General features: G+C 42.7%; 1 protein-coding gene across 3 annotated transcripts in view; it reads left to right on the top strand.

The window, feature by feature from the left end:
* The window catches only part of fer (fer (fps/fes related) tyrosine kinase), a 119,141-nt gene that overhangs the window by 29,210 nt on the left and 68,102 nt on the right, over positions 1-21,829 (top strand). For 2 of the 3 annotated variants that reach the window (XM_078396382.1, XM_078396379.1), the window contains exons 6-8: positions 12,113-12,250; positions 12,705-12,824; positions 13,580-13,702. In XM_078396382.1, the coding sequence (XP_078252508.1) occupies positions 12,113-12,250; positions 12,705-12,824; positions 13,580-13,702 (381 nt within the window). The remainder of the gene's footprint in view (positions 1-12,112; positions 12,251-12,704; positions 12,825-13,579; positions 13,703-21,829) is intronic. The other variant, XM_078396383.1, reaches the window with a different exon arrangement.

The following is a 21,829-nucleotide window of genomic DNA, read 5'->3' as shown; positions in this document are numbered from 1 at the left end:
TGCCATGTCAATCCAAGAAGAATATATTCTAGTTACTATGTTGATGTCCATTTTGCGATTATGTAGCTGGAGTCAGCAGGTGTATGTTTTAAAGCCATCAATAATATTGAAAACCTTGCCTGCAATAAAATATTTTAAAAGAATAACATTATTAGCCCAAGATATGCACATGTTATGTTAATATCAGCTTTATTATTAGCAATGGCAAACTGGGATTTGACATGTTTTTCCAGGCTATCTATTCCTATGCCACCTTTGCTGGTATCTTCTGCGTGCAGCTGCATTTCTGACTTGTGAACTGCTTGGGTTATGAACAGTTCTTAGGAATGGATCTTGGGAGGACCTGTATCCCATTTCCATTGTTGGCACCTGAAGGCTGTTACACATATTATAGATGTGCGACACATGTTGTAGAAGGGTTCTTTGGAGCAATTTGGCAAACCAGTGGATGGAAAGGTTTATCATTACCTCCAAATCTCATCCGTTCCTGAATTGAACATTTTGCATGATGAAGGATGGGGTAAAAATCATAGATCTCTCAATATAACAGCCCTGCCACAAGATGATTGTGATAGTAAAGGTATAATTCATTACCTTGACAGCAAACAGCTTCAAATGAAGAAGATGGCAGGACTGTATTTTGAGCAGGCCATTCTTAGTCATCTGTAGTTAGAACTTCCATAAAAGTAAGTTCAAGCATGTTGAAGATTCCTTTTCATTCTAAATTCATTATTGCACCATGTACAAAATGGATCTGACTTTACCCACTGTGAATTGTCTTATGCTCTGAAATGTCAATGGCAAACTATTTAACCTTAACCTAAAGAAGCCCTAAAAGATTATTATAAATTAATCTCTTTTCAACAATTTACAACAGATAACTTCATCTGCTCAAAGATTTCATTTCCCTAATATGAAGCATTTTGCTTACCATTTGTAAAACGTCAGTTGTCTATTTTAAACATATTTAAGGCCAGAGGGTTTGTCACCTAGTTCTTCATCCTGGTTCCTCGCATCTCTAATTTGAATTTAGTTTGCTATGAATGTTGAGCATGCTCATTTGGCAGTGGTTATTGTAGAAAAGGGAGGGAAGATAAATAGAACAAAATGCATCTGTTGCCAGGGCTTTTTGTATGAGGTCAATGGACTACTTCCAAGCAGGCTGAAATGTTAGTCCAAAAGAGAAGACTTTGAATGAGGCCTTTTTATTGTGTTCATTTGATGTAGATGCCGAATTTCCCATTTAAATGTTGTGGGGTTAAACTGCTTCAGAATAGTTTATGCTAACTTTTTCAAATATTCAGTTACTGGAAATTTTCTTCTCCAAATTCATATTCCATGTCAGAACAGATGTTGTTCTTTTGTTGGAAATTACAACTGTACCCAATGTAACAATGAAATGCCAAATGGCATGAATACAGTGCGAGCTCAATGGCCAAATTGCATAATAGCAATACAGTTCCACTAGTTTTAAAAATCCTTGCATGTGGTAGATTTTAATAATTGTCTCTTTCAGATGGATCTGCTTAATTAAATTAGCTCCTGTGCCCCTTAATGGTTTAAGAGACTGAGGCATAAAGTAGTCCAATGGTCCTGGTGCCTCAGGCAAAGCAAGTTCATAATGTAAATTTATTTAATGCATAAATGGCTTGGGAGGTGTATCCACTCAGTAGGAAAATAGTATGGCGAGTCCGAAACTTGTTGGTTGTAGACGAAGTTTATTGCAGCCGCAATACACGAATACAGAGTTAAACAACAAGGTACAGGACAACCAATACAAACTTACTGTCTTCCTTGAAGACTTCGCCGAACTGACTAAAACGGGCGCCAAACGCGCACATGACATCGCTGGCCAATCAGCGATGTCGTTCCCTGGACCAATCCCCATGGTCGCGTTCCCACGTGACCTCGCTGGCCAATCCGAGGGTTCGACGACCTGGACCATTCTCTATGGTCGCTACATGACCCCCCCCAGAACCCGAGGTGCGGAACCTAGCTGGGAGCCGGATTTCGCGACCATAACGAGTACGGAGAGGGACAGCCTGAACCACAGGAGCCGGAGGTTCCGGACTTGGTGGAACAGCCGGAACGAGAGGTTCTGGAGGAACTACCGGCACGGGGGGTCCTGGAGGAACTGCCGAAACTGCCGGAACTGCCGAAACGGGGGGTCCTGGAGGAACTGTCGGAACGGGGGTTTCTGGACTGGGCGGAACTAACGGAGGTCGGCCTCTCCTAGGGGTTTGACCGACCAGGACCCCGAAATCCTGTACGGGGGGCTGGACGTGGCGCTGGACTTTAGCGGTCTGACAGGGCACGCAGGAACGTGCCCACCCCGCTACCTGTTTCCGCAGGCCATGCCAGACAAACCTCGCTGCTACCAAGGCAGAGGTGGAGCGGATGGACGGGTGCGCCAGCCCATGAATGGCATCGAAAACCCGGCGCTGAAGGGAGGGCGGTACTACCGGCCTGGGACGAGGAAGAGAAACATCGCACCAGACTTTCGTGCCCTCCGACCCACAAGCTACCTGGGCCAACTTCAATCCCGAAGTGGTGGACTGGTAAGCCGAAACGGTATCCGCTAGGAGCTGTGCCTCCGCGAGCTCCTGGGGATCCACTTCGCAGTCCACCGCCGAAATAGGGGGAAAAGCAGGTCTAGGCAGGGCGTCAGCAACGGCATTAAGCTTACCCGCGATATGACGGACATCTGTGGTAAATTCGGAGATAGCAGTCAGGTGCCGCTGCTGGCGGGCCGACCATGGGTCAGACAATTTCAAAAAAGCAAATGTTAATGGCTTGTGGTCCGTAAATGCCACAAATGGGCGGCCCTCGAGGAAATACCTGAAATGACAGACAGCTAAATAGAGAGCCAGAAGCTCTCGGTCAAATGCGCTATATTTCAGCTCGGCCGAATTTAGTTGCCGGCTGAAAAACGCTAAAGGCTGGCAACGGCCACCGACCTGCTGCTCCAGAACCCCACCCACCGCCACGTCAGAGGCGTCAACCGTCAGGGCCGTGGGGGCGGAGGGGCTCGGATGGACCAACATGGTGGCGTCTGCCAAGGCTGCCTTAGCTGCCGTAAAAGCCGACTCTGCGGCCGGGGACCACAACAACTCTACCGGATTCCCTGCAAGGCATTGGAAAAGCGGGCGCAGGACTCGCGCCGCTGCCGGAACGAATCTATGGTAGAAATTAACCATGCCTACGAACTCCTGCAGCCCTTTTACTGTGGTGGGCCTGGGAAAAGCCCGGATAGCTTCCACCTTCTCGGGCAAAGGGGCGGCGCCGGCAGGAGTAATTCTGTGCCCTAGAAAATCGAGGGCAGGCAGGCCGAATTGACATTTGGAGGGTTGGATAATGAGCCCGTGGTCTTGGAGCCGCTGGAACACGGTCCGCAAATGGGCCTGGTGTTCCTGCACTGAGGGGCTGGCTACCAGGATGTCGTCTAAATAAATAAACAAAAAGGGTAAACCCCGGCCCACGCGGTCCATCAGTCGCTGGAAAGCCTGTGCCGCGTTCTTTAAACCGAAAGGCATACGCAACCATTCAAACAACCCGAACGGAGTAATAGTTGCAGTTTTTTGTATGTCCTCCGGTCGCACCGGAATCTGATGGTATCCTCGCACCAAATCGATTTTGGAAAACACCACCGCTCCTTCCAGCCCAGATGAAAAGTCCTGTAGGTGCGGTATGGGGTAGCGATCAGCCGTGGTGACAGCATTGAGACGCCGATAATCGCCACATGGCCTCCACCCCCCAGATGCCTTGGAGACCATGTGTAACGGCGAGGCCCACGGGCTGTCAGACTGACGGACAATTCCCATTTCCTCCATCTTCCTGAACTCCGCCCTTGCCACCACCAGTTTGTCTGGCGGTAGTCTCCTGGCCCGAGCGAAAACGGGAGGGCCTTCGGTGCGGATGTGATGGACCACACCGTGCTTAGCCGAAGGTGCGTCAAAACGTTGGACGAGCAGCTCTGGGAACTCTGCCAGAATCGCAGCATACGAGTCGGGGGCCGCGACGACGGCCTGGACAGTAGGGCTGGGCGAGGAGGCGATTGTCGGAGCGACGTGCTCATCTTCGGCAGAGGGTCGGAGGTCGTTACCGCGGACATCAGGAACCAGTGAAAAAGCCCAGAGAAAATCTGCGCCCAGGATCGCTTGTTTGACGTCGGCTATGATGAATGGCCATTCGTACGTGCGGAGGCCTAACACAAGGGACATCTTCCGTGTACCGAAAGTGCGAATTGGGCTGCCATTAACCGCGATGAGGGTGGGACCTGTCTTACCCGATCTGGTTTCGAGGTCGGTCGGCGGCACTATGCTGACGATGGCTCCCGTGTCTACCAAAAATTCTGTGTCCGTGAATCGATCATGGACATAGAGGCGCCGGTTCTGGCCAATCGTAACTGCCCCTATGTACGATCGGCCGAGGCATTTCCCGCGAAGGTACAAGGCAAACGACAGTTGCGGGATTCGTTACCCCATCGTAGGTGATAATAGCACCAGCCGCGCTTGTGCGGATCTTTTTGGCGGGCTTTCGGAGAATTGGCGGGAGACATGGCGCCATCTTGTCGTCGCTGTGGCGTGGCCACCGATGTCGAGACTTTGTTGATTGAACCACTTGCCTTGTTTTTTGCCGCTATGAGCGCGTCCGCTTTCGCTGCATATGCTTCGGGGTCCTTAAAAGAACAATCCGTAAGCAGCAGTCGGACATCCTCGGGAAGTTTCTCGCGGAATGCCTGTTCAAACATCGGGCAATCCGTATGCTCACCGGCTAGCATCATCATTTCGGCCATGAGGACGGAAGGCAGTTGGTCTCCAAGATCCGGTAGGTGCAGAAGTTTTGCCGCACCACCATGCTTATTCAACCCGAAGGTTCGTAGTAATACCTTCTTCATGGCCTCGTATTTGTCTTCCGCAGGTGAATTTACGATGAACCGCATCACGCGCTTGGTTGTGTCCGGCGATAGCGCGCTGACGAGGTAGAAGTACTTCGTGGACTCGTCCGACACCTTCTTTATATGGAATTGAGCCTCGGCGTGGATAAACCAAGCTTGCGGTGCGTACGTCCAAAATAACGGAAGATGAACGCCTGCCGCGCTTGACTCCGGTGTGCCCTGCTCAGCCATCGTCAACGAGGCGTCGGGTTCCTGCTCAGTCGGTGATCGTCCAGATCACGTCGGGGTCACCAATATGGCGAGTCCGAAACTTGTTGGTTGTAGACGAAGTTTATTGCAGCCGCAATACACGAATACAGAGTTAAACAACAAGGTACAGGACAACCAATACAAACTTACTGTCTTCCTTGAAGACTTCGCCGAACTGACTAAAACGGGCGCCAAACGCGCACATGACATCGCTGGCCAATCAGCGATGTCGTTCCCTGGACCAATCCCCATGGTCGCGTTCCCACGTGACCTCGCTGGCCAATCCGAGGGTTCGACGACCTGGACCATTCTCTATGGTCGCTACAATAGCATCATTTAGATTGGAAACAGTACATTCAAATTTCTCCTACAATGGAACAAAGAATACAAAACACCAAAGGTTAAATTCAAAAATTTGATGATCTCCAAGTGAAAGAACCAACACATAAGTAAATCTGGTTTTCTCACTTAGCTGGAGATAACTTGCATTCAGGCAGTACTTTATATGCCTTAATGTTGAAGTTATAAACTAAAATCACTGCTCTGTGATAGTTGTTTGAAAAAGTGCTCATGGTTTATTACTGGTGTGTTAATTAACTAATAATGTTAACAGAAATGCTGAATTCCAATGAAACATTTTAAACATGCGTTAACAGACAGGCAACATATCTGATTAAGGGTAGGTCAGGTTATGTGATACTGAAAGATAGCTCTGTTTGGAATACCCCACCAACTCTTAAAGCTGCAGCAGAGGTTGGCACATTAGTAATTTTGCTCTTCATACATTTCATGGATTCATCCAAATACATCTCATTTTCTGATGCTGGCTACTGATTAACAGTTGGGCATTGTACGATTTTTCCATTTCACTTGTTTTCCCCAGATGGAAGGTTTACCCATGCCTTACTTTAAAAAAACTAGTCATGCTTTGTAACAGGAAGAGTTTCCAATTCTGGAATGGACGGACGACCTGTGATAATAGACACAGAGTAAAGTGACTCTGTGTAGTTTCCTGACATAGATATCCTGCCTTAAACCCAGCTTTGTGATTCTTAAAGAGACTAAACTTTAGAAGCCCAGCCACAATAAAATGGAAATGGTTTTTGCATAGGAATGCATTTTTGCTGCCCGCCTTTACTGGTAGAGTAATGCACAATATAGATTTGTTGTGGTTTGTTGCATTATGTAGTCCAATGATTCTGGTGCCTCGGGTAAAACAAGTTCATTGTTTCACTCAAATGTAAAATTATTTAACGCATCAGTACTATGCATTTGATCAAGACTAATTTTTCCATCTGCCACAAAGGAAAGGTCAAGAAGGGATGAGAAAGATGAGAATGTGTAATCTCAGGTACACATGAGATTGTACCTCATGTGTACTTTTTCTGGAACTCTGACGTATTAACACCCGCCAAGCTTCGCAGAGAGTTCTTCACTCATAGGCTGGTGTGCAAGGCCCCATCGGACGCCAAACATCCTTTGCACCACCTCGCCCAGGATTCACAGCAACTGGGACCTCAATGCCTGTCATCTCATCACCCTTTCTCCCGTCATGCAGCGACCCTCTATGGTTCCGGTTTCAACATACTAGGAGAACAGACGTCGCCACCTCCTCAATTCACTGTCGCACCGAACACCACAGCCCCACCCGGCTCGGACATGCCCCGCAAAGAGTGGGTCGCCCTGAACTGGCTCCGCACGGGGTTCGGCCGGTTCAATGCCAACATGCATCGTTGGGGCTTGCGTCCATCAGCAGCCTGCATGTGTGGAGCAGACCAGCAAACAGCGCAGCACGTCATTTTCAACTGCCCTGTCCTCCATTCCTCACGGCCCTTGACAACAGCACATTGCACTGGCTACAGCGCCTGGAGGGCGTTACATAATTTCTGCTACCTCAAATGCAAGAAGAAGACGTCATATGAAGTTGAGGTACTTCATATGATGTATACATCCCTGGCAAACCATGTTCCCCTGCACTGGCCTCCAAACAATATTCTTTCAGGGTTCCTGTTTCATCAGCACACATCTCAATGCCAAACAAATATAATCTCTCAATTTCACATTTTGGATTTTACTGCTTTGTTCATATCAAAGTTGAACTAGAGTTAAAGAGTCATAACGCATTGAAACAGACCCTTTGGCCCAATTTGTCCTTGTCAAGCAAGATGATAACCAAATGCAACCTATATGTGGTGTGCTTATATGCTTGTTTACTTATTCAAGCACTCTAAGGGGATGTTACCTGTTTTGGGTCATTCTTAGTCACGTCTGTGACCAAAAATGTGAAAAGATGTGGAAGACATCTCTTCTATGATCAGTCACATTTGACCTCTGACCCTAAACAAACATTGACAGCATAACATATAAATTTCACTTGATAAACTTTGACATATATAAGTTATATACACAGTACAAAACAATATACTGTAATGCTTTCAGAATTATAAGAGATGTATTCCACAATTTTTCACATTTTTGGGCAAACACATGACTAAGAATGGCCCTTTTGCAGATGCCGAGGAGATAAAAATCTATCACTTGAACAAAGTCCAAATTTCAAGCATGATATGTAATAGTAATTATCCGAATAAAGTGATAAGAATGCATCTCTGCAGACAGCAAAGTCACAATCTTTTATTTGCTTCCTCACACTTGTTCATAAATTGTTATCTGGATTTAACAGTGGGTTAATCCTTTCTTTATAGGTTTCTTTATAGATTTTACTTCTTGTGTTGACTATTTATCTATAGCTGCTTGAGTTGGACTTTGTTAAAATATCAGGTGGACTTCATAATACATCTTCCAAGTCCTTTAAATCTGTTGATTATTCTCTGGTTTTATGACAATTTGTGCTTAAACGTCATGATATTTTGGGTGTTTTGTGCTATAATTTTGGTACCACACATTTTGTTATGTTAATCCACTTTGTCATTGAGTTGTAAAATCATTGAGTCGTCCAGCATAAAAACAGGCCTTTCAATCTCCATGTCAATCATCAAGTACTAATCCTCTTCACCAACACTTGCTCCAGGCAATTCAAGTGCGTAGGAAGGAACTGCAGATGCTGGTTTACACCGAAGACAGACACAAAATGCTGGAGTAACTCAGTGGGTTAGGCAGCATCTCAGGAGAAAAGGAATAGATGGCTTTTTGGATCGTAACCTTTCTTCAGACTGAGATTCAGGGGAAAGGGAAACTAGAGGTATGAAAAGGTTCAGAACAAATCGGAGCCGGCACCGATAACCAAGGAAAGGTGGAGCCCATAATGGTCCATTGTTGGCTTTGGAAGAGGTGATAACGAAGGGATATATGGATACGAACAAGCAGGACGACTCGATTGTGGGAGGACTAGTTCAAGTGCTTGTCCAGATACTACTTAAGAAGGGTTCCGACTCGAAACGTCACCTATCCATGTTCTCCAGAGATGCTGCCTGACCCGCTGAGCTTGCCTTGCACTTTGTGTCTTCTTTTGTATCTGCATTTCCGTGTTTCTCAATTTTTCCTGCCAGCAGGCCTGTTTGTGTCCTGTTTATATAATGTTATGGTGCAAGGGCATTATATCAGGTTGTTTTAAAATGGGTTTTCAACACAAGGCCGGTCAAATCATCATATATCTGCTAACTTTGAATAACATAAAAATAATAATAAGATGAATAACTATCTCTGGAAATTTAAGTCGTTTTGGAATGTAATGCACTTTATATTACTCATCCAATTAATTTTACTGATAAGAGGCTTGTGCAAAGAACATAATAGTATGGGTAAAAAAAAGGGAGCAGCCATAGGCTATGGTGTCTTTTGAGTTATTTCAAGGTTCGTACATTGTACACAGCTGACCTCGTACCTGAACCGTTTCCTGCACTACTGCAGCATTGCTTGATTCCCTATCGATTTCTGTTTTGAATGACAAACTTCTGAATCTTTACAGCCCCTGGGAACAGAGATTCATCATGAAGACATTTCTTCTCCTCTTAGTTCTAAATTGCCTACTCGGTGTTCTGAGACTATGATCACTCGTCCTAGACTCCTCAGCAAGTTAAAATGATGCCTTGAGGTCTGATAATTCCACATTAAATCCTGTTGAGTCACACAATAATTTCAAATGGGTCTTTTCTGATACTTCAAAACTTTAGAGACTTAGGGGTATTGTTTTCTCAATCTCACTTCTTTGTAAACTCACTATCCCTGAAACCAATTTAGTGAATCTTTATTGCACCCGCTGCTTGTCAAGAATGTCCTTTTTAAGGCAAGAAGATCAAAACTGTACACAGTATTCAAGAGCTGGCAGAACCAAAGACTTGTTCAATTGCGTATGCTATCTTTACTCCTGCAATCAAATCCTCTTGAAACCAAGATCAGCTTACAAAAGTACTCTGTTATATCTTCTACATGTTTTTACCCATTATATTGTATCTGCCATGTTCCTGCCCAGAACTTACTCAGCTTGTGTTTCCTTGAAGTCTCCATCCTACATTTCCATTCCCATCTATCTTTTTACCCTCAGCAGTTTATTATTGTGAGCCAACTTGGAAACATGAACTTTGGTTTCCTTGGCCAAATTATTGATGGGATTGGTTGGCCCCAAACACTGATTCCTCCAGTGCTCCACGAGTCACAGCCTGCCAATCTGAGAGAGATTTGTTTAATTCCACTCTTTGCTTTCCTTCCAATATCAATTTCTCAGTCCAAGTCTGTGTATTAACCCTGACATTTGGACCTCTTGTGTAGTACCTTGTCAAAAGCCTTATTAAAATCAATATACCAACAATGATTGGTTGCCATTTATCGCTTCCATTTGGCAAATGCTCAAAGGATTCCAGTAGTCAAATAATTTTCCATTAATAACTAAAAAAAATTAGTAAAACTCATACATGTGTTCCTGTCAGTAACCTGATGGAGTGGTAATAAATTGTTAATTTTCCAACTTGTTCAGTAGGTGCCTATATAGTAAATGTACTTCAACAGCTTGGTTAAAGACAGAGATGGATCTGGGGTACAGGTGTTCAACATTGGCTTGATGGAACGGTAGCATGAGATATGGCAATTCTGCACAAATATCTGAATAATGGTTTGGGAATTCAAAAACATGGGTGGCTGGTTCTTGTAGTATTTATATGGTTGATTGGTTCAGTTAGGGATCTGGCTAAAAAAATATTTCCCAGAATGTTGATTGTGGATAATTTGAAAATGCTAATAGAAGCAGGGGAATGAAAGTGAGAGGATTGTTCTGCTGGGAAGCCATCACGGATGGCCCCAATTGCCTCCAGTGTCATGATAAGTATGTAAATCTATAAATAATTTTTCCCACTTATTATCAGTCTGAGTTTGAATATTCCTAAGGTTTTTGGTTAGCCTTTTGTCAAGAGCTGTCGAGGGAGTTGGAAGGAGTGGAATATCTTGCAGTAATCCGCACTTTGGGCCCTGATTTTATGAAGCTGCTGATCCAGCCATCTTCTGCACTAATTTCTTTAGTCAGAGGGTGGCGAATCTGTGGAATTCTTTGCCACAGAAGGCTGTGGAAGTCAAGTCAATTGATATTTTTAAGGCAGAGATAGATAGATTCTTGATTAGTATGGGTGTCAGGGGTTATGGGGAGAAGGCAGGAGGACTAGATGGACCGAATGGCTTAATTCTACTCCTATAACTTAATACCTTCCTTTCATATGAGATGTTGCTTTGGCACGGGAAGTATTTTCCTATGACTTGCATTTATTTCAAGTTTATCTTGGCACCTTGCTGTCTACAAGTATTGTTTTAAAGGCAATCTCTCACCACATCTCATCTTTAGATTGATTGCAGTTTGTTGATGACTTGTGGACCAATGACCCAACAACATGTTGTTTATATCAAATATTAGAATAGATATTAAATTAATTTGAAGCCATTTAAGGTGAATTAATGTAAATTACACCCTCTTGTAGACTACTGATGAGACTGCATTTATAAGCATCTCCAGGAAACCTACCTTTGCAATGTAGTGGTTTGTGAAAAGACAAGGATGACGGGAAAATTTAAATTCACCTGAGTTCAAGCTCCCAAGCCATGCAACTGCATAATTCTCTTATTATGTGTTTGAAATTTTGGATGTTAACATATAGGTAGTTCTGCTATAACGCGAGTTTCTATGGCATGAATTGAATATAGTGCGAATGATGATCGGTTATAATGCAATTTCAATCAGGAACTAGAGAGTCTCATAAAAGTTACATTGGAAATTGGTGAGCAGAAAAAAAACTGTCTTTATTTTAAACAGTATAGGTGGGGGAACCCTGTTCCCATGTAACTTCCCCACGGTAATCAGACACCATTGTCTCTTATGATCACAGCTGCTACGTTAATTGCATCTAGTAATTGAAATTACCAAGCGATCACTTGTATTGACACTTGTGCAATATTCTATTAAACAATAGAATAATTGAACTGTAGAACAATAGAATAATAATATTCTATTAAACAATGTAACATACAACCTTTAGTATTTTTAGCTTGCAGTAACAAAAATAAACTTTATTTTTGAAAATCCTGCAGAAAAATAACTTTCAAGTCTGAAACTCTTGCCCCTAACTCTCCTTCCCTCATTGACACAATTGTCTTTATAACACACTTTTGTAATAAATGAGGTTTCTTGGGAACACAACTGTTGCATTATAGCAGAACTACCTGTACTTACTTCAATACTGTCTTCTCTAAGCTTCAGCCGTAAGATCTGGAATATTTAGATGTGGAGGAATTCACACTGACTGAAATGGTAGTACAAGTTTCTTCAAAGAATATGGGTAATTCGAGTTTCACTGTACCTTAATTGGTACACGTGAAAATAAACAGACCTTTGGACCTTTATAAACAGCAAGCTAATCTCCAACAAAGGGGCAGGCAGCAAAGTATTTTTATAGTAAAATTGACCATTTGTGAAATAATGTTGCCCTCACTTTGGTAACTTTGTTTTGTTTTCACTTCCCTCCATAGAAAGGGAATTCTAGAAGAATACGTAAACATAACTAGTCTTGTGACAGAACAGATAGTAAATATCCACAAGGATGTCCTAAATTCTGTTGAACAAATCAACCCCACCTCAGAGTACAGCCACTTCATTGAAAATCACAGGTAATGTATATTCTGCGATCCAGTACTAAAAACATCTTGTTCTAAAAAGCAGAAAATTTGGAAATTTGTCTGTGAAACGAAGCTATATTGAGATAAATGACAAAATGATCACTCTTTATGATCGGAAATGAGGATGTGACATTGTTCTCCATATGTCACCGCTCTGCATAATGTTGGGAAGATTTTATGTTGGTATGAACAAATCTGAAAGGTTGGACTTCCCTGACGTGTTAGACTAGATTGCGCCTAGATGCTGGCTTGAGGAATTGATTCCAAAATCTAGGAATTCTGAGGTGATATAAAAAATGAAAACTCTGGAATTTAAAAAAATAAGAATGGTGTATTTTATATTTTACATTCACATTCAAATACTTAGCAAATAAGTTTGCAAAACACAATGAAAGGTAGTTAACAAATGCCTCCATTTCTTTTCAATGTATGACTTCTCTTGCAGGTCGCAGCCAATTAGGGAGGCATGTGTTGAGTTTGACATTTTATTATTAGAAGAAATGGAAAATGTTCAAACCAATGATATCTTGTGGAACAATTTAACAGCAGAGAGTTTACAGACAACGTAAGTTTCAGATTGTGTTCTTCATAATCTTGCCAATGCTTTGCAATCTCTCAACATTTTAGAAATAAATCATTTGTGCCTTTGATATTTTTTTAGCACCAATTTAGTTAGTACTTACTTTTGTTTCTGAGAAAAGATATAAAAAGCAATCTACTATTCAAATCTAAGCTCATTTTATTTATACAAAATACTTCTACTTCAAGTTTGAAACTGAAAATTGGTGTTAAGAAACTGAAAGGAAGCGTACTGAGCATTGGGTAAAAAAACAAATGTTTTCTTTGTCTGAGATTGAAAATCAATTTTAAAATTCAGGGTGGAAATCAATTTCCAGTGGGGATTTTTGGAGCTTATTTTCCGCCTTGTTCTTTGTGCAACTGTCTTGGATGAATATTAATGTGGATCTTAAATGTGGTAGAATCACATTTGAGCCTCCGTCTGTATCGTACATGTAAACTTCCAGGATGTCTTTCATCCTTCTTTGAGAACAGACTCAATAATTTAAGGTTCTGGAGCCATTTGCACACTGAACACATTTCTCATTGTACGATCAGACTTGCCAAAGATTGGAATCTGAAACTTGAATTATCTATTTTGTTTGGCAATTCTCTGTTGATCTATGGCAATTGTCCACTTGTGTACATTTGTACCACAAGTGTCCATTTTGGTATTCCTGCAAGGTCTAGCTTTTCTATTTCAATTTTGGGTCCATTGCCAGTGAAAATCCTTGCATTATCTTTTTCTCTTTCAATTTACAGGCTAAAAACAACAACTGAAGACTTAATCCAGACTCAACAAACCATTACCAACAAGGAAGAAATCATGACGGAACTTGAGAAAAAAATTGATGAAACCAAAATGGCATGTGAAAAAAAATCTGAGTAAGTAGCAAATACTCAAACACCAAGTTACTATGCATTAGTAGATAGCTTGCCAAATTTATCATATTTTGATAAACTTGGAATTATATTCACTTCTACTAGTTTCCTGTCTCTGGTGTCATCCATCAATCAGAGCAGATAATGTGAGTATGAAGAGGGTGATGTGCTGAAATAATCCATTTGATTAAGAAAGCGAGGGTCTAGCTTTCAGACAATTCACCATATTTATTGATGAGGTGAATTAAGAAGGTTGAAAAACTAAAAGCAGCGATTTATATTCTGGATCTTGTAATTGGGAGACCAATACTCCAGTTGGAGCTATAACTCGTAAAATGTCCTATGTTGTTTTTGTATTACAATACATATTTATTTGTATTATCAATTGAGAACTATGTTGTCATATAAAATAAGTTTTGCAAACTGATCACAGATATCTTTATAAAACTGATGTGCAGATTGCAAGTGTTTTTATTTGTACCTTAGAACGCTTGAGTTTCAGTAAATTAACAAGGCAAAATATGTCATAGATACAAAGATACAAAGAAAAGAGTTGTAGGCCATTCGGCCCTTCGGGTCAGCACCGCCATTTAATCTGATCATGGCTGATCATCCACAATCAGTACCCCGTTCCTGCCTTCTCCCCATATCCCTTGATTCCGCTAGCCCTAAGAGCTCCATCTAACTCACTTTTGAATGCATCCAGTGAGTCGGCTTCCACTGCCTTCCGATGCAGAGAATTCCACAAATTCACAACTCTCTGGGTGAAAATGATTTTTTCATCTCAGTTGTAAATGGCCTACCCCTTATTCTTAAACTGTGGCCCCTGGTTCTGGACTCCCCCAACATCGAGAACATGTTTCCTGCATCTAGCGCGCCCAATCCCTTAATAATTTTACATGTCTTCAGAATAGAAATGGAATCAATCTGAAGTAGGGTCCTGACCCAAAATGTCACTTATCTATGTTCTCCCGGGATACTGCCTGACCCGCTGACTTACACCAGCACTTTGTGTCTTTGTTTGTAAACCAGCGTCTGTAGTTCCTTGTTTCTACAATCTAAAATGACACTCTATTTCTCCACAGATGTTGCCTGATCGGCTGAGTATCCCCCGTGTTTTCTGTTTTCAGAAATTCATGTGCATTAAGATCATAAGTAGTAGGAGTAGAATTAGACCATTCGGCCCATCTGGTCTACTCTGCCATTCAATCATGGCTAATCTCTCTTTCCCTCCGAACCTATTCTCCTGCCTTCTCCCATAACCTCTGACACCCACACCAATCAAGAATCTATCTATCTCTGCCTTAAATATATCCTCTGACTTTGCCTCTACAGCCTTCTTTGGCAAAGAATTCAACAGATTCACTACCCTTTGACTAAATAAATTTCTCCTCATCTTCTTCCTAAAAGAACGTCCTTTAATTGTGAGGCTACGACCTCTGGTTCTAGACTCTCCTACTAGTGGAAATATCCTCTCCACATACACTCTATCCAAGCCTTTCACTGTTCAGTATGTTTCAATGAGGTTCCCCCCCACCCCCCCCTCATTCTTTTAAACTTCAGTGTGTATAGGCCCAGTGCCTTCAAACGCTCATCATATGTTAACCTATTCATTCCTGGGATCATTTTTGAAAAACCTCCTCTGGACCCTCTCCAGGGCCAGCACATCCTTCCTCAGATGTGATGCCCAAAATGGCTCACAATTTTCCAAATGCGGCCTGACCAGCACCTTAGAGCCTCAGCATTACATCCCTGTTTTTGTTTAAAAGCTCTCTCGAAATATATGCTAGCATTGCGTTTGCTTTCTTTACTACCGATTCGACATGCAGATTAACCTTTTTGGGAATCCTGCACCCGCACTCCCAAGTCCCTTTGTACCTCCGATTTCTGGATTTTCTCCCCGTTTAGAAAATAATCTGTGCCTTTATTCCTACTACCAAAATGCACGACTCCGCACTTTGCTACACTATATTCCATCTGACACTTCTCTGCCCACTCTCCCAACCTATTGAAGTTCTTCTGCAGAGTCCCTGCTTTCTCTACACTTCCTGCCCCTCTACCTATTTTTCTATCATCCGCAAACTTGGCAACAAAGCCTTAAATCCCGTCATCAAATCATTAATTTATGACATGAAGAGCAGCGGCCCCAGCACTAAGCCCTACGGAACTTCGCTGTTCACTGGCAGCAAACCAGAAAAGGTCCACTTTATTGCCACTCTGCCTTCTGCCATCCAGCCAACCTGATATCCACTAGTATCTGCCCATTGATATCATGAGCTCTCATCTTCCTTGGTAGCCTCCCATGCACCTTATCAAAGGCTTTCTGAAAATCTAGGTATACAGCATCTACTGACTCTCATTTGTCTGTCCTACTATTTACTTCTTCAAAGAATTCCAGCAAATTTGGCAGGCAAGACCTCCCCTTCACAAAACCATGCTGATTTCGGCCTATTTTATCGGGAACTTCTAAGTACTCCGCAACCTCAATAGTGCAGCGTAGGTTCACTAGGTTAATTCCCGGAATGGCGGGACTGTCGTATGTTGAAAGGCTGGAGCGATTGGGCTTGTATACACTGGAATTTAGAAGGATGAGGGGGGATCTTATTGAAACATATAAGATAATTAGGGGATTGGACACATTAGAGGCAGGAAACATGTTCCCAATGTTGGGGGAGTCCAGAACAAGGGGCCACAGTTTAAGAATAAGGGGTAGGCCATTTAGAACGGAGATGAGGAAGAACTTTTTCAGTCAGAGAGTGGTGAAGGTGTGGAATTCTCTGCCTCAGAAGGCAGTGGAGGCCAGTTCATTGGATGCTATCAAGAGAGAGCTGGATAGAGTTCTTAAGGATAGCGGAGTGAGGGGGTATGAGGAGAAGGCAGGAACGGGGTACTGATTGAGAGTGATCAGCCATGATCGCATTGAATGGCGGTGCTGGCTCGAAGGGCTGAATGGCTTACTCCTGCACCTATTGTCTATTGTCTATTGTCTATAATCTATCTATATAAACATAGCACAAAAAGTAAGGAAATTTGTGTTTGGTAGATTATTTCTTTGTTGTAACAATGCTTCTTGGCAATAAATCTTATACCGTTGGAAAGCCTGTTTATTTCCCTTTTAAATGGTGCAACATTTGTAAGGAACATGCATTTGTGGGATGAGCAGCAGAGCTGAGTATATGGGTTGCGCCCATGAAAAATTTGCCAAATCTTCTCTGCCAATGCCAAACAGCTTATTCTGCTGTTGCTATTGACTCTTGTTTTGAGCTTCTGGTACCCCCAGGTGCTGACAATCAGGTGCCTGATTGGCACCTGATTGGCAGCATCTGTGAGCATGGACCCTGCTACAGTGGTCAGTAGGTGTCTGCTCCAAGAATCGGCATGCCACGTTTGACTGATCTGGATAGGGCCCGTGCAATAGGGCAACTTCAAGCTGGTGTTCCGCAAAACCAAGTTGCGGCATTATTTGGAGTGAGCCCTAGTACAATCTCCAAAGTGAAGGCCAAGTTCCATATAACGGTGGATGTCACAGGCCGCGAAGTGGGCGTCCCAAGAAGACGACACCCGAAGAAGACCGTTTCCTCACCCTGTCAGCACTTAGGAACCGTAGGCTGTCTTCTACAGATTTGCAGTCAAGGTTTGCAGGACGATATGGCCGACGGCTCTCTGCCCAGACAATTCGGAACAGACTGCACGCAGCCGATCTCCGGTCTCATAGGGCTGCCATGACTGCCCTTCACCGTCAGGCCCGTTTGCGCTGGTGTCGGCAACACGTGCACTGGAACCTGAACATGTGGAGGAACGTTATGTTCAGCGATGAGTCCAGATTCTGCCTACGGCAGTTGGATCATAGGGTCAAAGTGTGGAGAAGACGCGGAGAACGCTATGCTGATTGCTGCACTGATAGAGTAACATCTTTTGGTGGACGCAGTGTGATGATGTGGGGTGGCATCTCCCTCACTGGAAAAACGAGGCTTGTCATCATTGGAGGCAATCTCAATGCAGAGATATCGAGATGAGATTCTGCAACCAGTGGCAATCCCATATCTCCACAGTCTGGGACAGAACTCTATCCTCCAAGATGACAATGCTCGCCCCCACAGAGCAGGGTTTCTCAGAGACTACCTCCAGAATTTGGGAGTGGAGAGGATGGAATGGCCTGCCAGCAGTCCTGACCTCAACCCCATTGAACACTTGTGGGATCAGCTTGGGCGTGCTGTTCGTGCCTGAGTGACCAACACAACCACGTTGGCTGACTTGCGACAAATGCTGGTTGAAGAATGGGATGCCATCCCACAACAGTGTGTGACCAGGCTGGTGACCAGCATGAGGAGGAGGTGCCAGGCTGTTGTGGCTGTGTATGGTTCTTCCACACGCTACTGAGGCTCCTGTTTATTAAATGAATAAATTGTTAAATTGCCAATATGTCTTGTTTCTTCAGACTTCAATCATCCAATCCACCAAACAACACCGAACAAGTCAATGGCAGAATAAGCCGTTTGGCATTGGCAGAGAAGATTTGGCAGATTTTTCATGGGCGCAACCCACATACTCAGCTCTGCTGATCATCCCACAAATGCATGTTCCTTACAAATGTGGCGCCATTTAAAAGGGAAATAAACAGGCTTTCCAACGGTATAAGATTTATTGCCAAGAAGCATTGTTACAACAAAGAAATAATCTACCAAACACAAATTTCCTTACTTTTTGTGCTATGTTTATATTACTAAAACTCTCATCTTGTTTGTTTGTGTGTTTGTTCGTTCGTAAATTTATTTATACACGAAATACAGCCAAAATGGTACACGATAGCCGCAACAATTTTAGGCCCACCTTACTCACCATTGGCCTGCGGTTCAAATGGTTATTATATTTTAAAAGTTATTCGCTTTTTAAACTTTAAAAATCACTTTTTAAACTTTAATAAATCCCTTTTGCACTTTCCCTGCCTGTCGCAGTAATACCTCAGTGTTCGGCGTCACAATGGGAACCCAACGGGTCCGAACCTGCGCAGTTGGGGCCCGTTGATCTAATACAGATGCTCCCTAACTTATGATGCTTCAACTTACGATATTTCAACTTGGTGCAAACGACGGGGGGTGGGGGGGGGGGGGGGGGGGAGGGGCGGATAAGGGGGGTTGAGGGGGGATGGAGTGGGTGAATGGGGAGTGGGGGAGGAGAGGGTGCTAGACCAATGCAGGAGAGGTTTTGGCCCATTGGGTACACACTTTTCTAGTAGACTCTAAAATCTTACCAACCACCAAAGTCAGACTAATTGGCCGAAAGTTCCCACTATTCTGCATTGCTCCCTTCTTGTGCAGCGGGGTAATATTGACAATTTTCCAATCATCTGGAAACACTCCTGACTCCAGTGATTCTTGAAATATCACTATCAATGCCTCCACAATCTCCAAAGCCATCTCTTTCAGAACCCCAGGGTGCAGTCCATCTGGTTCAAGTGACTTATCCACCTTCAGCCCTTTCAGCTTCCCAAACACCTTCTCCCTAGTAATAGCCACTCCTCTAACTTGTCAAACTAATTCAGTTGAAGGCAGATTTTCTGAGTAGAGGAAAAGTCCTGCAGTTAAACAAAAAAGAAAATAATATTGCCCTTTTCCAAAAAAAAAGTATTAAATTAATGTTTAATTTATTGAACACGAGATGAATGTATAAATAATTTAATAAATGCCTGATACTGGCATGTTCTCTTGAATTTCAAATCTGAAGGAAAAGTCTTGTGCCACAATGATGATCCAGTGTGTGAAAGAATTTTCAGAAGAGTTTTCTGTCTATTCTTGATTCAGTATCAGAATCTTACTTAAATTACATTTGCTGGACATGCTTTTGACTTAAAAGAAGCAAGGACCCCTCTGTAATCTAAAATAAATAGCCCAGCTATAAAATTAGAAAAGACTTGGAAATGCTATACTAGTCTGATAGAAATATCTGCTTTTAAATCATGTGACAATCTTTGAATTTTACCAATATTTTCCAATGTTGATTGACTTTTTTCATTAGGTCTTGCACAGCAAGTCCCCAAAAAATGCTGTTACAACTGAGCAAATCAAACTACATCTGTGAAGGGAATAAAAAGTATTGCTTTGGGTACATGATGCTTTTTTAGAAACATCTAATTTAGTTTCCTCTTGATACTGTTTCACTTGCTCAACGATTCTGCATTTTTTGTTACAGTTTGTCAGTGGTGTTTTGCTTGGGTTTTGCACAACTCATCCAGTATTTTAAAAACAATTCCATCATCCAACGGATGTTTTCTGCAAATCCTACTAAGTGTTTCGCTGCTATCTTTTGAAATTTCCAGAAAATGGGTTCTGGAAGGTTGGGGGGGGGGGGGGGGGGGGGGGGGGAGGTATGACAAATTAGAGCCTTTTAAATCTGCAATGTTTTTGCTTCCCATTTACCAACAGACTTTCTGGGGTTTCCACAGCTGCTTAACTTCCTAAATTTGTCATTTCATTCACTTGACATAAAGAAGAGTCTGATCTAGTTGTCTGGTATCAGCAGATTGATGTAATTATGTATAGCACATCACTGCAGCGTGTTACAATGCTGATTAGATGATTGCACTCTGTTTTCCTTCCTGGTAAATAACTGACACAAAAAAGGAAAGTTGAAAAAAATAGTTTAATTGTCTAGTATATTTACTACTGTCAAGCTCAAGAGCAACACTGTTAAAATCTTCAGAAAGAGGATTTGTTGAAGTTCTATGAGGAGGATAAAGAGATATTTCAGGGGTGCATAGACACATTAAATGAATGGGTGAGGGCATGGCTGATGGAATATAATGTGCAAAAATTTGAAATCATCCATTTTGACAGCAAAAAAGAAATGTACTATTCTTCAACCATTACCTGTGTTTTGGTCCAATAATGGTTACAGCCTATCTTTCCCACCATACACCTATCAAAATTGCACCAACCTATCTCATTTCATAGATTTTGGCCATCTAAAGAATAGCCTCTACTCAAAAAGCTTATTGGTGGTGAATCAAAATGCCTCTGCAGTTAAACCTACAATATCGTCTCCGTCCCTGGTCTCTAATTAGCTTCTTTCATGTTTATATGTTGTCTGTGTTTTGACTCCTTAAATTTCCACACTGCATGAGCGTAAATTCATGGAATCATACAATATAATGGTAGAATCAGTTTTCAAGGAGGAGGTAATTTGTTCCATTATGTATGGGCCAGCCAATTATTAACATCTTCCACAGGGTGTTAGAAATCCTTCTTCTTCCATTTTCTGCTGAAAGATATCATTAAATCTGCTTTCATCAGTCTTTTGGCCAATGAATCTCAAATCATAATTTCCTGTGTTTAAAAATAGAAATATTTTTGTTTGTGGCAAGTTACCTTGTTATCTGTCTATTACAATTAATTACAGTGCATTCAGAAAGTATTCAGACCCTTTCACTTTTTCCACATTTTGTTACATTACAGCCTTATTTTAAAATGGATTAAATTCTTTTTTTTTTGTCATCAATCTACACACAATACCCCATAATAAAAAAGCGAAAGCAGGTGTTTAGAAATTTTTGCAAAGTAATTAAAAAGAAATAACTTGAATATCACATTTACATAACTATTCAGACCCTTTACTCAGTACTTTGTTGAGATACCTTTGGCCGCGATTATAGCCTCAAGTCTTCTTGGGTAGACGCAACAAGCTTGTCACACCTGTATTTGGGTAATTTCTCCCATTCTTCTCTCAAGCTCAGTCAGGTTGGATGGGGAGCGTCTATGCACAGCTATTTTCAGGTCCCTACAGAGATGTTCGATCGGGTTCAAGTCCGGGCTCTGGCTGGGCCACTCAAGGACATTCACAGACTTGTCACAAAGCCACTCCTGTGTTTCCTTGGCTGTGTGCTTAGGGTCGTTGTCCTGCTGGAAGGTGAACCTCCGCCCCAGTCTGAGGTCCAGAACACTCTCGAGCAGGTTTTCATCAAGGATCTCTCTGTACTTTGCTCCGTTCATCTTTCCCTTGATCTCCCAGTTCCTGCCGCTGAAAAACATCCCCACAGTATGATGCTGCCACCACCATGCTTCACCGTAGGTATGGTATTGGCCAGGTAATCAGCGGTGCCTGGTTTCCTCCAGACAGCTTGGCAGTCAGGCCAGA

The sequence above is a fragment of the Rhinoraja longicauda genome, chromosome 3, assembly GCF_053455715.1.
Source record: "Rhinoraja longicauda isolate Sanriku21f chromosome 3, sRhiLon1.1, whole genome shotgun sequence".
NCBI classification, from domain to species: Eukaryota; Metazoa; Chordata; class Chondrichthyes; order Rajiformes; family Arhynchobatidae; genus Rhinoraja; species Rhinoraja longicauda.
Note: the sequence above shows the minus strand (reverse complement) of the source record. Positions and strands in the feature narration are given on the sequence as shown.